At 37.1% G+C, this 14,982-nt stretch overlaps 1 protein-coding gene across 2 annotated transcripts in view; it reads left to right on the forward strand.

Annotated features, from left to right (window-relative positions):
• The window catches only part of MAN1A1 (mannosidase alpha class 1A member 1), a 139,819-nt gene that overhangs the window by 55,165 nt on the left and 69,672 nt on the right, over nucleotides 1-14,982 (forward strand). For both annotated transcript variants that reach the window (XM_030946670.1, XM_030946671.1), the window contains one exon: nucleotides 1,793-1,873. In XM_030946670.1, coding sequence (XP_030802530.1) covers nucleotides 1,793-1,873 — 81 coding nt within the window. The remainder of the gene's footprint in view (nucleotides 1-1,792; nucleotides 1,874-14,982) is intronic.

The raw sequence follows: 14,982 nt of genomic DNA on the forward strand, positions 1-14,982 counted from the left end.
CCCTCTCCAGGTTTAATGTGGATCGTGGCATAATAAAAAAGCCTGCAGAGGAATGTTGAAGTTGAGGTGAATACCTGTTTCCATTTGCCTTATTGCTGCATTCAGTGAGACAATGACTGAACACTTGGAAAGAGAAATAACAGATTTGGAAAAAAAAGGCATTTTGGAAACAGAAATCAAGCTGCAGAAATTAAACTTTGTAATTTCTCTTAGAAAGAATAGGAGAGGAGCAGTGGAGGAGAGCAGTGACAGAGGAGAAACTGCAGATTTCTAGATTACTCAAAATAAACTTGTAAGAGTGTTATGTTCTGAACACTGCAAGACAGCAAGATAATTTTGCAGTCTTAAGCCATGATGCCAGTCTGAGTTTTCAAGAGTCAGACGTGTGTGATGGCTTTACTTTGTCAGCCCCTTTGAATTGTGTTCATGTGTATTAAAAAATTATACAGGCCCACACATACGTATATTAATTATGTATTAATCAGAGTAATTCTGAATGGAAATTATATCCTCTTTTTAGAGGGGGAAGCGCAGAATACATTTTAGAGGAGAAAAGTTAAATTCCTGAGTGTAAACCAACAAGCATTGTAGCAAGCCTGAGAGTGTGTTTTGGAGCCTTTACAATTTACAAAAAACTCACCAACTCTGCAAAGTGTCTAGATACCTTTTCTTAATCAGAGCACCTTGGAAACTGAAAAGCATGAAGTAATATTTCTGTTAAGTAGCCCAGTGCTGGTTTGTTTATTTTTTCTGTAAAGGCATTTTACTGCAATTCAAAATCCATAAAATATAGGGAGCAACTTCTTCTCTCCTACGCAAACTGACATCCGAATGCTATATAGCTATAGTGTATGTTGGCAAATAGAAAATGAAAAAGTGACTCAGTAAAAGTAAGAGCAACCCAGAACATGTGAAAGTCAAACGCCTTTTTTATGTGCCCAAAATTTTGGGACACTGTTGGGTACCTTTTACTGCCAAAACACAGAAATTAAAAAAAAATAGTATTACATAAAAAGGCAAAAATTAAGAAATTTCACTTGACCGACTTTTTAGCTGAATGCCTTGAGTGTTGGGGTAAAATTGGAATTGCCTTAAAAAAGAACAAAAGCATGTGAGACTCAGATTCCTCATTTATGCTTGAATTTCAAAAGGCAGGGGAAGAGTGTGCTTTGAGTTTTGAGATAGATACTGGCTGGACCAAGTCTTTGTCATTGGTAAAAGATTCATCCATGCCAGCTTGGAAAGGGCTGTCACTGTAAAACGGATTCATCTTCCTTGTGAATACACATAATGATTACATTTTTTTTTATCAGCACGTAATTAACTCGTTCTAGTGTTACCTTCTTTTTTGCAGTAAGCTGCATTTAGACTGAAGTAGGAAAACACTTGATAGGACATTTCGATCAATACTGATCTGTCTGAGATGGAGTGAGGGGAGGTAGTGGGACATGAGATGCAAGAGCACCTTTTGGGCAAATGCTGAATCATCTGCAAGGAATGATAAGTACTTAGATATGTGGATTTAGAGAAAGCCTTATAGCCCAACAGAAGAGGTGAAAAGTTGAGCAGGATGAGGATATTTTGTCAAAGTGAGGAAGAGAAAGAAATGCTTTGAATTCTTGTGCTGGCCTTCCCTACATCTTCTGTGTTTTGCTATTTGCAGCTGTTGTGCCTTAAAACTTGTATGTGCCTGTATATGTGTATATATATATGTGTGTATATATATATATATATATATGTATGTATGTAAAAATAAACCTCTATAGAAATAAATTTATGTTTGTTTTAACAGAATGCTGAAATTTCCGTATTTGAAGTCAACATTCGTTTCGTCGGTGGACTACTTTCAGCTTACTATCTTTCAGGAGAAGAAGTAAGATGGTTTATCTGACATATCATCATCTAGATAAGTCATTAAATTTAATTTTAGTAATTTTATTTATCCAAATTAAATAATTTCATTTATCCATTGTTTAAAACTTTGAAAATGGCTTGTACAATGGAGACCAGTCCAATAGGTCTTCTTGCTTCTGTTGCTGCTGCTTTCTACAAGTCCTAAAGCTATTGCTTTATTTAAGTGTTAAGTGATATTTCAGGTTTTTTCCTGAGTGGGAATCACACCCAGTACATCTTCTGGGCTTCATGCTAGAGTGTGTAATTATGGAGTTCCTACTCTGTGGTAGTGGTAGGTTTGCTGCATCACCTTCCTGCTTCCCGAATGGGTTTCAAGTGTACCCTTGAACTCGTTTAAACTCTTACTTTCTGTTTGCCTACCTGAACCTGAGCCTTCAACTCACATGGAAAAGACATGATAAGAAAGAAAAGGCAACTGTAAAGCTATTCATGTGAATGTCTCTAAAGCATTAATAACCCAATAATCTCTATCACCTGTCATGGTTTCTGGAGAGAATGAAGATGCAATTTCACCTTAGAACTTTGTCTAAATGCAATTAGTTGTATAATATTTTTGGAGAAGGCCAAAAGAGTCACAGGTACCATTTTAAATGACATGTATATTTTCAAGTTTTAACTCGGCAGTTGAAAACTCTTTTATCTTACTAGTTTCAATTCTTGTTTCTGTCTCTGGATTATAGTAGTATTTTGTTGCAGGATTACACAAGTTAGTACTCTTTAACCGTAAGTTGAATTTATCGTTCCTTAAATCCAAAGCAATTACTGGCAGAAACTCCATAAATCAAGGAAGTTAATTTTTTCATAAGTAAATTTCCCAAATACTAGTTGAACCTGTCACTTTAAATTACTTTAATACTTTCACTGTGCATGATTATTTTTTGTTAAAATTTATCATTGTGTTAAAGCTGTTTTAGCAGGCACTGCTGGGTCATGTACCTGACAAAGCAGTTATAAGGAGACAATCTTCCTCTGACACCTTTATGTCTTAACTAGACTTACCTGCTTATTTCACATGGACCTATGCTGAGTGTAGATGGTATGGAAAAGACATTCATGTCTTAAAATGCACAGGTTTTATTATTTGAATAGCCTTGTAATTTTGCAGGAGAAAAAATGCAGTCAGACACTTAACAGTAATGAAAAAAAAATTGAGATGTGCTTGGGAGCTAGTGTCAGGATCTTTGCTAGATATTATTTCACATATGTTTCTTCTCTTTTCACTGGAGATCTACTTGGGAAATAGGTGTGGGCTTTTCTAGCATAACCTACTGGTACACTTTAATTAACCAGTCCTGACAGAAGCAGAGGATTTTTCTTGGCAGATGAGCTGGTAGATGAATGCTCATGGGCCTTTACATCAAGTGGCAGTTTGTCTGCCAGGAAATGCCTTAATCCTTTGTCATCAGTGCTGGTGATTTCATATGCATGTTGATGGTTTATGTCCTGTATTTGTTAGTGTGCAGTCTCACTTTCAATCAGTGTGTATAGCTTCTCCTAAATAACACCTAGTCATTGCTTCTCAGCTATTCCTTCACCCTCAGAAAGGCAGTTTTACCACCCCCTCTCCAGCTAGATTGAAAGCAGCACTCGTGTTCCAGTAAAACTCTTGTACAAATGAAATGAGGAGACGTCTGAAGCACAAGAAAGTGTTTCACACGATGGATAACTAAATGGAACTCTTTGCAGTAGATCAGTAATAAAGGATGCTAGTGCCCATTCTAAAATTGATGGACTCAGTAATGAAAGTAAAATGGGCTCTTACATACAGAGAAGAGGTGTATTATTAAGGAGGATGCCAAGCTCTTGCAGGCCAGGAAGGGCATCGTCCATGTTTGCCACTGGTTCTCACAGTCTCTGTTAGACATCTGCTGTCCAAGACAGAATGACATCCCTAAACAGTTGTTCTGGTGGCTTAGAGAGGGCAATTCAGCATGCTCTGGCTTCATCAGATTTGCGGAAACATCATGATTTGTCTCCTAAATCCCAAGATGCTGTGGCAATAGCCAACCTCTGCCAATGGAAAGAATGGGATACAGCAGGATGAGGTTCTCCTGTATTATGGAGGTCTCTTCTTCCCTGCTGCTGCTGAGAGGTGTGGAAAGGCCTGAGGGCCCCAGAGCCTGGTTGCCACCATAGACAAATATATCGTTAGTAATCTGTTGGTCCATTACATTAGTGGGTGTTTTTAAAAAGGTAGCACAATCTATATGCACACTGATTGAAGGATTAAACTTCCTCTGTTAAAAGCTCAATTAATTCTTTATCAGATTAACTATTAAAAAATCTTATATTTGCTGTGCTCACTTACCAGTATTCTAATTAAAGAAAGCTATGTTTCGGTAGAAGGAGTGATGGAAATAATTATTGTTTGTGCTTCTGAATTACATTTCCATGGGTAATGATCCAAAGCTGCAACACATTGTATGTTCCATAATCATTTGTAAGTCTAACTAATCACGATTAAAGAATATGCTATCATACTGAGTAGTTCCTAAAACATCCTACTCACATAATAGTTCATTTAGATAAAGTCACCAATGTGAATCATTCTAAAAATGAAGAAATTGAATACTTTACCACTTGATAACTATATGTGCTGCTCACTTGCAAATAGAGCCATGAGAAGCTTTCTGTTAAACTTCCTACAATTTCTACCTTACTATAATTAATTTGAAATACCTTAAAGTGCTGGAAATGTCATATGCTTGCTTTTTTTTTTCACTGTGGTATCTGTCTAAACCCAAGTCAAAAAGAGTTTCAGTCAAATATCAACTTCATTTGTAAAATAGCTACAAGTATCAGAAAACTTAATTTTAAGATGAATAACTGTTTAACTGCTGCTATTTTTTGTTGTTGTTGGTTATTTTTTGGTTTCTTTTGGGTTTTTAAGTCCCTAATAATAATATTGCATGTAAATGCTTTTCCTGGTTTTTTCTTCCATAAGCCATTGGCTGTAAAGGATTATTAAAAATAAGCCAGGCTCCTTAAAAGCACTGCTAGTATTGAATTTTTTTTTTTTTTGTATGAAAGTATCTTTAGGAAACTGTAATATGATAGATTTATCCCACAGGACTGAGACAGATTTTTTTTTCAAACTTTCTTGATCATTTTGTTCAAATTAAACCTTGATTAAGTACCAGACATGTCTTAGAATCTTGGAAGATTCCTCCTTTAAGGAATTTTTTTGTTTTGAGATGAAAAATAAAATGTAAGGGAGAAATTTGATTCACAACTGCCTTGCTGTACTTGCTAGTTTGATGTTAAATTCTGGCATACCAAGGGTCAGGAGTATTGCATGCAGCAAGGTCCTCTGTTCTACAGACCCAGGTATTTACACTTCCAAATGTAGTCATATAAGGAGATAATTTGTTAACTTTTAGAGGAGGACAACACTGAACCCTCTAACAGCAACTAAGATCTTTCTTGGAATTCATGGAGATTACAAACATTACTTCTGAGCACTGTAATTTTCCCTGCTGGGAATAGCTGTGATACTGGTGCTGAAAGTCATGGTAAATGTATGGTCCTGCTCTTAGTCCAGTGAGGTTGGAATGTTCTCTAGGTCTTCTGATTTACTCATAACTGGCTCTAAAAGGCACTGCTAAAACTCAGTAATAAGAGGACTGTTCCACAGTCAGGGAATACATTGCATAGGCAGAAATAGAAGGAACTTTTAATTTGCTGTTTGTGTGAGCAGCAAAAAAGTTAATCCAAAACGCTCTGAAGTGAATAAGAAGGCCATGAGTTTCAGATTCAGCTGGTAATTTCCCAGATTCCTTTGAAGCTTTTCTGTTTTCTGAATGGGATAAGCAGCTTTTTTTTTTCCCAGAGTTAAAATATTTTGGATGCAGCAGCTGTTGCTGTTCTTCCTGTATAATATGCTCATATTGCCATTCTTCTCCAAGGCATGAAGCAGAAATGTAACAGATTTGTACTTTTTTTACTGTGGCGGATAACCTGTTTGAAGGAACACTAATTTCTTCTGATGGGGGAAGGAATAACAAGAACAAACCAGAACAAACAAATTACCTCCAAAAACTCCCAAACCAAAAAAAAAACATCAAAGGAAAAAACCCAAGTTCTTCATGATAGGTGTTGGACTTGGAGTTTCATGTGTTTCTCTCTACCAGCTGTTAATTCAAGGTTAAAAAAAATGGGAAAAAAGTCATGACATACTTAATTAGTTTATATCTTCATTTAGAGTTGGAGTTACAGTGCCACTGTTCAACCTCACTTGATGGTGTTGGCTTCCTGTCTGACTTCAGACAGACCTAATCATTGCCCACTGTAAACCACCATCCCTCAGTGATTGTCAGGCTATCTTAGTAATGAGAAGCAGGCATGAAATAATGATGCAGATACTATTGATCTCCAACTGCCTTTGCCAGGCTGACCACAGAAGATTGCTGATTTCATATAGTGCTGAGACATTCTGCAGAATTTAGCTGTAGCTATTCTCTCTGTCTTTACCTCTCTTGTAGAGGTGTCTCTTCAGAGAGAATATTTAAATTCCATTTATAAAAAGAAAATTCCATCATTTAGCAGTCTTGAATCATAGGAGAATTAAGTTTTTTTCACCTATACAAAGGTATTGGCCTTTTCTGCAAATTGTGATTGATTTCCAATGTATGTGCCTTGGGGATCTGAGCTCACCAAGTGTGAGCACTGACCGCATGTTTTATCTCCTGCTTCCTCTCACTTAACTTGACACTAGTTAACAAGAGAACTTTTTCTTTTATGTCCTGGAAGCTTGATTTCTAATGCTGTTTGAAACTCCAGGCATACTGTATCAGCTTGATCACTTCTCTGTGAATGCCACTTAACTCCTCCTTAATCACCTTCACAGACTGGCAGTAGAATTCCCTGTGTGGTACAGACTAGAAGACTTCAATTGCCTGTAGCTTTCTACAGCCCTGTTTTCAGATTTGGGTCCTGTTTCCCACCTACCATCCATCTGCTGCCACTTTTAAGCAATACATCAGTGTTTCAGTGGTGTCATGTTTTAGTTCCTGTAGAGGTCTTAAATGATCTTTATGCTCTCTTTCATTTTTATAGATTTATGATTTTTTAACTTGGTATTTCAATGAATTCTGGAGCCATTCAACTTGGAAGTGACCTCAAGCAATCTTCTAGTCCAGCCTCAATAGTGCAACAGTCCATTAGGCTTATTCATTGAAGGAATGAGGTTCTTGCATAGGAACATGCCTTGGCTCTTCAAGACCTAACACTGGGGCAAGTTTATCTTTATCTTTTTATCAAGGCTTTGGTTCATGCACTATGCCCTTTTAAACAGACATTTCCTATTGTTTCTCCTGGCTCTCTAGCAGGCCTCATATTTCTCTTTTTCTTTTTCTTTTTTTTAACTTTACACATTTGTTCTTCAAAAATTAAATTTATCCTGTCTTAAGAGTTTTCGTTTAGCTTGTCAGTTTCTGTATTCCTTACTTGGACTCAATATAGTTTTACTTTTAATTACCTTCTTCACCTTCTTTACAAAGGAAGGTAAAAGTCATCTGAACCTTTTGATTTGAGAATTTTTGGACTCTGAACCTCACCTTTTGTTCTCCAAATCTTCTCTGAGCAATTTAACCTTGTGGCTGTTTCTTTCCGAGTTCATTTCAGCTGGTCATCTTGATTCTCTTTCCAAACTTAAACATTACCAAAGTGAACCTTTTTTTTAAAAGAATGTGTTGAATTGGGGCATGTGACCCCTGTTGACAGTAATATGTCAAACTAAGTTAAGAGCTACTTTTTCTCCTATAGACTCTGAATTTCTGCAGAAAGCTGTCATTGCACTGTGTAAAATCAAGGTTTATATCAGCTCAGATGTAGCACTTAACATCCTACTCAGGGACAGAGAAGGATTTAAAATCTCCTCTGTTTTCCACAATCACAGTCTGTAATCTCCATTATTATTTCAGCCTCTTCTCCACCTTTAATAAATCTAATGCTGTTCACTTTCTGTGCTACCTGCATCAAAATGTATTAAAGAATCCCTATGGATTCACATTCTGGAGATAACCTTGGCTCCTAAGATTTTCTTTTATGCAGACTGCTCTGCCATTGCAAGCAGACTGCCCTTCAGTCTTCCATTTCTGTCTCTTAAGTTCCTGCAGTGCAATTACACTGTCACTGTTGATGAAACCCATCTCTCTCAAATAGGTTCCCTTTACTCCAAAAGTTTTCTCATTCCTAGCACTTCTGTCCCCTCTCTCCCAGTGCTACTTGCTCAGCTGCTCTGTGCCACTGTGCTGCTCAAGCTGACCCCACACTTAATTCTGAAGAAAATTGGAAGAATGGTAAACAGAGTTGTGGATTTCCAGTTTTGCACTTAATTAAGATGCTGCTGCTAGATTTTCCTTCTCTTCCCACTCTGCTGTGTGGTTACTGATACCACCCACGTGTACATTGGCAGGGAACTGCTTCTGGGGTCTGGGTACCTGATGGAGACTCTGCCCCTGTACATAATCAGGCACCACCACCAGGCACACCATCAGCTGCCATCACCAACAGGTTCTGTGCCTCAGAATGAGGGCCCTCAGGCCACTCTGCTAATGTAAAGTGGGAATAGTGGTAATTTGCATTAATTCAGTGAATTGCTGTCTGCTGGAGTCCAGCAGTGGGTATGTTTTCTTTTGTTTGTCATCATTTTGTTTGTCTATCAGTGTGAATACCCACAGCAGGGGACTGAGAAGCTGTGGTGACAGCCTGCTGCAGCTGCTACAACTAAGCCTGCTATGAAACCAGGAATCAAAGCCCTGATTTTGATCTGAGAAACATCAGTTTAGAACTCCATCCTGTACAAAACTTATGTTCTTCACTTTTAGTGGCTTCCCACTTGCCTAGCAGAAAAGGGGTTTTTTGGGAAGTTTTCTCCAAACAATAAAAAAATTTGCTTTGTTCCATGGTAAACCTATTTGGCATGTTTTTGCATTCATATGTTGACTTTGGAAATAAGAAAAAAGTTCACTGCTCATTACATTAATTTTAACTAAAATCTCTGCTCACCTCCACACTACTGTAGGCTGATGGTAAATTGCTAGAAAGGAGAATGGATTATAATGAGGCCTAAGAAATACTGGATTGTGATTGTAACAGCTGGTATATTTGACACAAGCTCATGAGCTATGTTATTAAGTAGAATTCAAGCAGCAGAGAGAGAGCTATTTGTTTCTTCTGGGGATTTGGCTTTCAACTTGCTCCTGCAGTTTCACTTCATTCTGGTTCTACAGAACAGTTGGAAAGAGAATGTCTGTCAGAAATAGTAGTGTGAGTGCTTTCCCTTTGAGCAGCAGCTCTAGATAGACTCTAAAGAAGAATTCTTTGCATGTGGGTTGATATACTGTACAGAAGAAATTACATGCTATTAGCAGCCTGTCCAGAATCACCAGGCACCTGCAAAGAAGTTGTTTCCAAGATATTTCTCTCTTTCATTTATCTCAGTTTCCAGTTCTGTCACTTAGCAGCACAAAATGAAGCTTCATAATAAAGAAGAGTAAAAGAAAGGTAAAAACATGCTGCCTGAAGAGGTGGTGGAGTTGCTGTGCAGATTTAATAGAAAATGTACAACATATGGTTAGATACAGGGTTCAGTGGAGCCATTTGCAAGCAGCATTTAGATTGTTGCAAATATACTAGTCATATCTAAATAACAATACTTATGTATAAGAGTACAGTGAAGAATTTTAATTCTTTCTGCAAATGAAAGCAACAAAAAAATCTCAGCGCTGACAGTGGGAATAGATCAGCATGAATTATGCTGCTTAAATTCCGAGCTATGTGAAATATTTGGGAAGTATATTCTCTCTGTGGATGTGGTATAAACGTTCAGTAATAATAAATGTTATTGAATCATTGTACTGATTTTTTACCCTAAAAAAAAGTACATATGGAAATATTATTTTACTCTGTGTGTGGAGTGACTCTTCATTTCTTCATCTAAATATTTCACAATGTATAACTGCTGTATGGGAGATTCCACTTCGTGCTTTGTCTCTGTAGACTGAGGTTATTTTTCATTAAGTTGGGAGTTAAGTAGGTGATAACATCCTTCTCTTACTAGCTTAAAGCATAAACCAGCCAGTAGAAGATTACCACATTTTTGATTCTGTTGGCAGCTCTGAAGACATTCCATCAGATTCCCAAAGCTGACTTTAGCAAAGAATCTTTCTATCTTCATATATCTCTTTTCAAAAATTTAAATTACTTATAGTAAAAAATATGTAGGCATATTCTTAATATTATAAATACAATTTGAGTGAACAGAAATGCATGATGCAATTTGGGAAGCTTCTTATCCAATTAGCTCTTTAAAAGATCAGATTAGAAATTCATTACAAAACACCACTTTGTGCCACCCACCAATTCTGCTGCTTCAAGCTAACTGAAGATCATTGAGAAGATTGAATGCCTGAAATCAGAAACAGACAGACATCATTGCTGCTCCTGCATGCTCTTCATATCTCCAGCAATAGGTAGAGATAATGGCATCCTTGCTGCAGGAGAAACAGATACTCTTTTAAAAGTCTCCTTTGCACTTGCAACACATCTTGCTCAGCAGATCAAACATGAGACAGATACAAACAAGGTTCATTTGCTTTAAGTTAGCACCAACTCTTGGGATCAATTTATGGTGAGGGCTGATTGTCCTGTGGATTTTTTGGCAGGATCAATTGTTTATTTTCAGGCAACAGAAATCTGAAAGATTTGTAAGATGAGTAGGGAGCTTTCTCCCACACCTTTCAAAAACTGCAGGAAGCCACAGGCTTTGTTTGCCATTTGTAAAAATGCAACAGTTGAATAATGTTGATAAATGTTTTGGTTGATAAATGAGTCCAGTTGCTGTATCATCTGTGTCAAAAGCTTGCCTCTGCCATACTCAGACTGTGTTTGCACCCTATGTGCAAATGATTGAGAAGGAATTTGGAAAAGATGTGCACATTAAAAATCCTGTGTCACTTCCAGCATGATAGATGCCAATGGGGTTTTGTGGTTTTGGCAGGTGATTGCCCCTAAACAGAGCTGTCGTGAAACATTTGAAAAACAAATCTTTGTTTTCCTCCAATCAGTAAATGTAAGGGTTCATTTTGCCCAGGGCTAAGTGCACAGAATTGGGCAAACTGCAAACTTTTCTTAAGCCAGAAACTGAGAAGAGGGTGAACATGAAGATTTGAAAGCTGAAAAGGAGGAGTGGTATGTAGTGCCAGTGTCTCATACAAATCTTGCTTGGTTTCCTCAAGAAAAAAAATAATTTAGGATGTAGTTAAACAGCAGATTCAGTTGCTTAGCTCACTGTTTACATTGCAAGTCTTTTGTCAACTCGTATGCAAGCTTCTGTACTCCCATAGGTGTTAGCTGGCCAGCCCTCTGACTGTTTAATTTCCTAGTAAAGCAAAAGATACAAGAGAGGTCAGGAGGTGGTAAAATATTCTAAGAATTTGGATTTTGTTTTATGTGTTTAGCTCTGATATTCTTTACTCAACACCTTTAATTGCGGAGATTAACCCACCCAACCCTGATGAACTCCTTCAAATAGTAGCTAATTAAAACTGTGCAGTATGAGGGGACTCTTGTCATTCAGCTACATGAAGGCTCAAGAGCTTGTTTTAACATCCAAGTCTTATGTAAACTGACATAACTCTAAAGCAAACAAGGAAGATCACTCCAGCAGCAGTGTTTCTGGAGTAGAGTCAACCTTCAATTAACAGAGAGCTGTCTTCTTTCTGGCATAAAGGGCCAGTTCTGTTGTTTCTGATTTTTCAAATGCATTGAACTACCAAAAATACTCTGTAACTAGTTCATCTGAAGAACTAGATGTGTCCCGTTTGTTTCTTTTCCTCAGTCTTTAGGCAATCATCTGCTTTTGCAGGCTAAGCAAAATAACCGTACTAGTTGGTTTTGGAAGCTGGTTCAGTCCTGTTACTGCTTTAAAGTTTTGTTGTCCCTTGGGGGCCAAGTTGTCCTTAATTTTTGCATGCATGACTAGATGATTTTACAGTCCAATAGATCCTAAGGATCATCATGGGAAAAGGATATGCTATGAATTTCACTTCCTTCCATTGTAGTTTAAAAACTTGGTTTTTGTTGTTTTCTTCAAACTAACAGCTGCAGAACAAAGTCAGCATCTTAGAATGCTGTTTTTCTTAAAGCATGCTATTTTCCCCAACTTGCTCTTAAAAACACTATTCATAGTATACAGACAATTTCAATCTTTTTCCTTTTATCATGCAAAACTAGTGAATAACTGAAACCTTCTCATCAGCATTTGCTGCTTGCAGGGTATCTCTTACAAACATGCTTCAGTCTGTGCTCAGCCTTTTCTTTCCAGAGTTGCTTTTATTTCCATTTATATTCTAGAGGGAAGAATAAATAATCTTCCTGATTCCAGGCAAGATTTACAGCTGCTGTAATGCTTTGGGCCATCATTGCCACACTGCTGCAGGAAACTACAGTGGTGGTTCTCAGCACGCCTGAGCAGAATTAGTTCAATGTTAAATGCCATCAGCTTTTCTAATTTGCTTGAAGGATCTGTCTTAAGTTAATATGGTTATTAACTGACCCAAGGTCAAAAGTAAAGATTTACTGAGATAACGAGGAGGACTTACTCAGCCATATTTTTTTTCTTGATAGACTGTGACAGTTGTTAACAGAATTAATGAGTGAGTGAAGCTGGTGACTAAGATGCCCTTTTTCGAAATTATACTTTGAAGACTTTTTTTCTATCTAGTTCTGCTTGAAATTGCACTTAAGGTACTCTAATGTTTTAACTTACATGCTATTAAATATAGAAATAATTTAGTGAAGCCTGAAAGGCCTTCTCTCTAGAAGTGGTTATGTGTAGTGTTCAGTTAAAAGAATAAAATAAAGCACTACAGCCTTGTAACGAATTCTGTTAAAAATTGAGAGAGTTTACATGGTTGTCATGCCTTTTTTTCTTTTTTCCTTTTGCTTCAAGTGAGGGCATGGAAAGCAATGTCCACATGCTAATACACAGACTTGAAGTCTTTATTAATACTTCCAACCATTGTTTCCTTCAAATATGTTCTGCATTCAAAAATAGTGTTAATCTTTAGAGAGTACAGTTTATGGCTGTTTAATTACCGGAATGGTAATTTGAGGTTTAGCTCAAAAAAATTAAAAAGGTTTTAACTGCAGGAAATTCACAGAAGCAATTGAATTGCTCATAAATTTGATGTGCTGGCAGCCCTGCTGCTCAGTCAGAGGACTTGTTTCTGAGTCTTTAAGAATTGGAAATTCTTATATTTTAGTCAATTTAGTTTTATGACTTGTCCAGTAAGAGAAATAGTCTTACAGTAAACAGAAAGGAATTGAATTAGTCTGCCTGATGATTTAACTTACAACGTAAAACGAGCTTCTTAAATCAGTTCTTCTCTCTTGAAGCCTCCTGTTTGGCTTACATGCAAAGAACTACAAGAGTTCACATCTCTTATATTTAATTTAAGGAAAATATACAAGTACTTTATTCAGGCTCATTTTGATCCTGTCCATTATTCATCAGACAATTCAATGACTATTGTCTGTCAGAGAAATCTCAGTAATAAGAAAGAAAGCACTGAGTTAGGAAACCATCATCTTTTTGTCCTGCTGTATAGAGGAAGGTTTTTATTGTTACATTACTTACATAAAAAGCCATCTAGATGGTGTGTCAGAAGTGTTATGGGGAAAGGAACCTGCAGAGTATGCTAAATTTTAACCTGTTCCTCCCCTTGAAAAATAACTTAAGAATGCATCAATGCAACTCTTGGTGTTACCAAACTCACCTGTCACAGGGTCAGGCTCAGCTGTTCACGTGGTTGCAAATCCAAGCTATAAATGTGTAAATTTAAATTTGTGAATTTGCATACCCAAATGGCACATTCTCAATCCCATTGTTTTTAATGAAATTGACCAAAACAAATTTATTTGTAATCTGAGCATCCACTGAAACCTGAGGACTGAAACAGCTAAAACAGTTGATTTATGTCCCATATATCTATACAAGTGAGATATAAATAGTCTGTAGCTGCTGGTGCTAGAGAAACTCAGTGAGAGAGTTTTGTGATTCAGTGGCTTATTCATAAGTGATCCATGCTGTAGATCTAACAGAGGGACTGTTGGCACTGTCTTTGTACTTGTGATCATTCTACTTTTTTCCAGTATCTGTGATCACAAAAACTGGAAATTCTTGTGTTGACTTCAATCCTAGTATAAGGATTAAAAGAAGCACTTCACTGTTTAAACATGGGGCAGCCATAATATACAACACTAATTTCCATTGAATACTCATTATATTTTATATGTGTTTAAAGAATGTAAGAGACACTCTAAAATAGTAGTGTTTAATTTAATTTATTCTACTTGTATCCATGAACACGTCAAATTAATGGGCAGTGGAATGTGGAATTGTGTATGCATGAAGAAAAGCTTAGGGTCTCTGGCAAAGGACATTAGAGTAATGCAAATTAACTCCTTAGGCTTTTTGTGTTTAATCAAGACTGTGTAAAGCCTGGAACTCCATAATTCTGTGCCTAAAATCATGGCTTGTTTCTAAAACTTCAGTATTCAAACTTGTCAGTTTGAGTTCTCATCATACTTTGTTCCTTGTGCTAATCCTTTCACAGCCTGCATTACATGTAGTTCACTAGCTATTAGTTGTCCTTATTGTTGCTATCATTACAAGTTTATTGCTTGCTTCATTTGAAATCAAACAATTAACAAGACAAGACCCTTGATAAATACCTTGTTGCACTGTCTACTGAAGATACAGCTTGTCACTTAGGCCTGTACTATGACCCTGCCCTGTCCATGTCCTAATGCCAAAATATAACATCTATATTAAACATCAAGCAGAAACTGAAACCCAAGAGGTTCCCTTTGAACATCAGGAAACACATTTTTACTGTAAAGATGACTGGGCACTGCAGTGATTTGCAGTGATTGCCCAGTGAGATTGAGGAGCCCTTGTCCTTGGAGATATTCCAAAGCTATCTGTACACATTGATGTTCCTGGGCAGCAGGCTCTGGGTGGCCCTGCTTGAGCAGCACAGCTGGACCAGATGACCTTCAGAA

The sequence above is a fragment of the Camarhynchus parvulus genome, chromosome 3, assembly GCF_901933205.1.
Source record: "Camarhynchus parvulus chromosome 3, STF_HiC, whole genome shotgun sequence".
Taxonomy (NCBI): domain Eukaryota; kingdom Metazoa; phylum Chordata; class Aves; order Passeriformes; family Thraupidae; genus Camarhynchus; species Camarhynchus parvulus.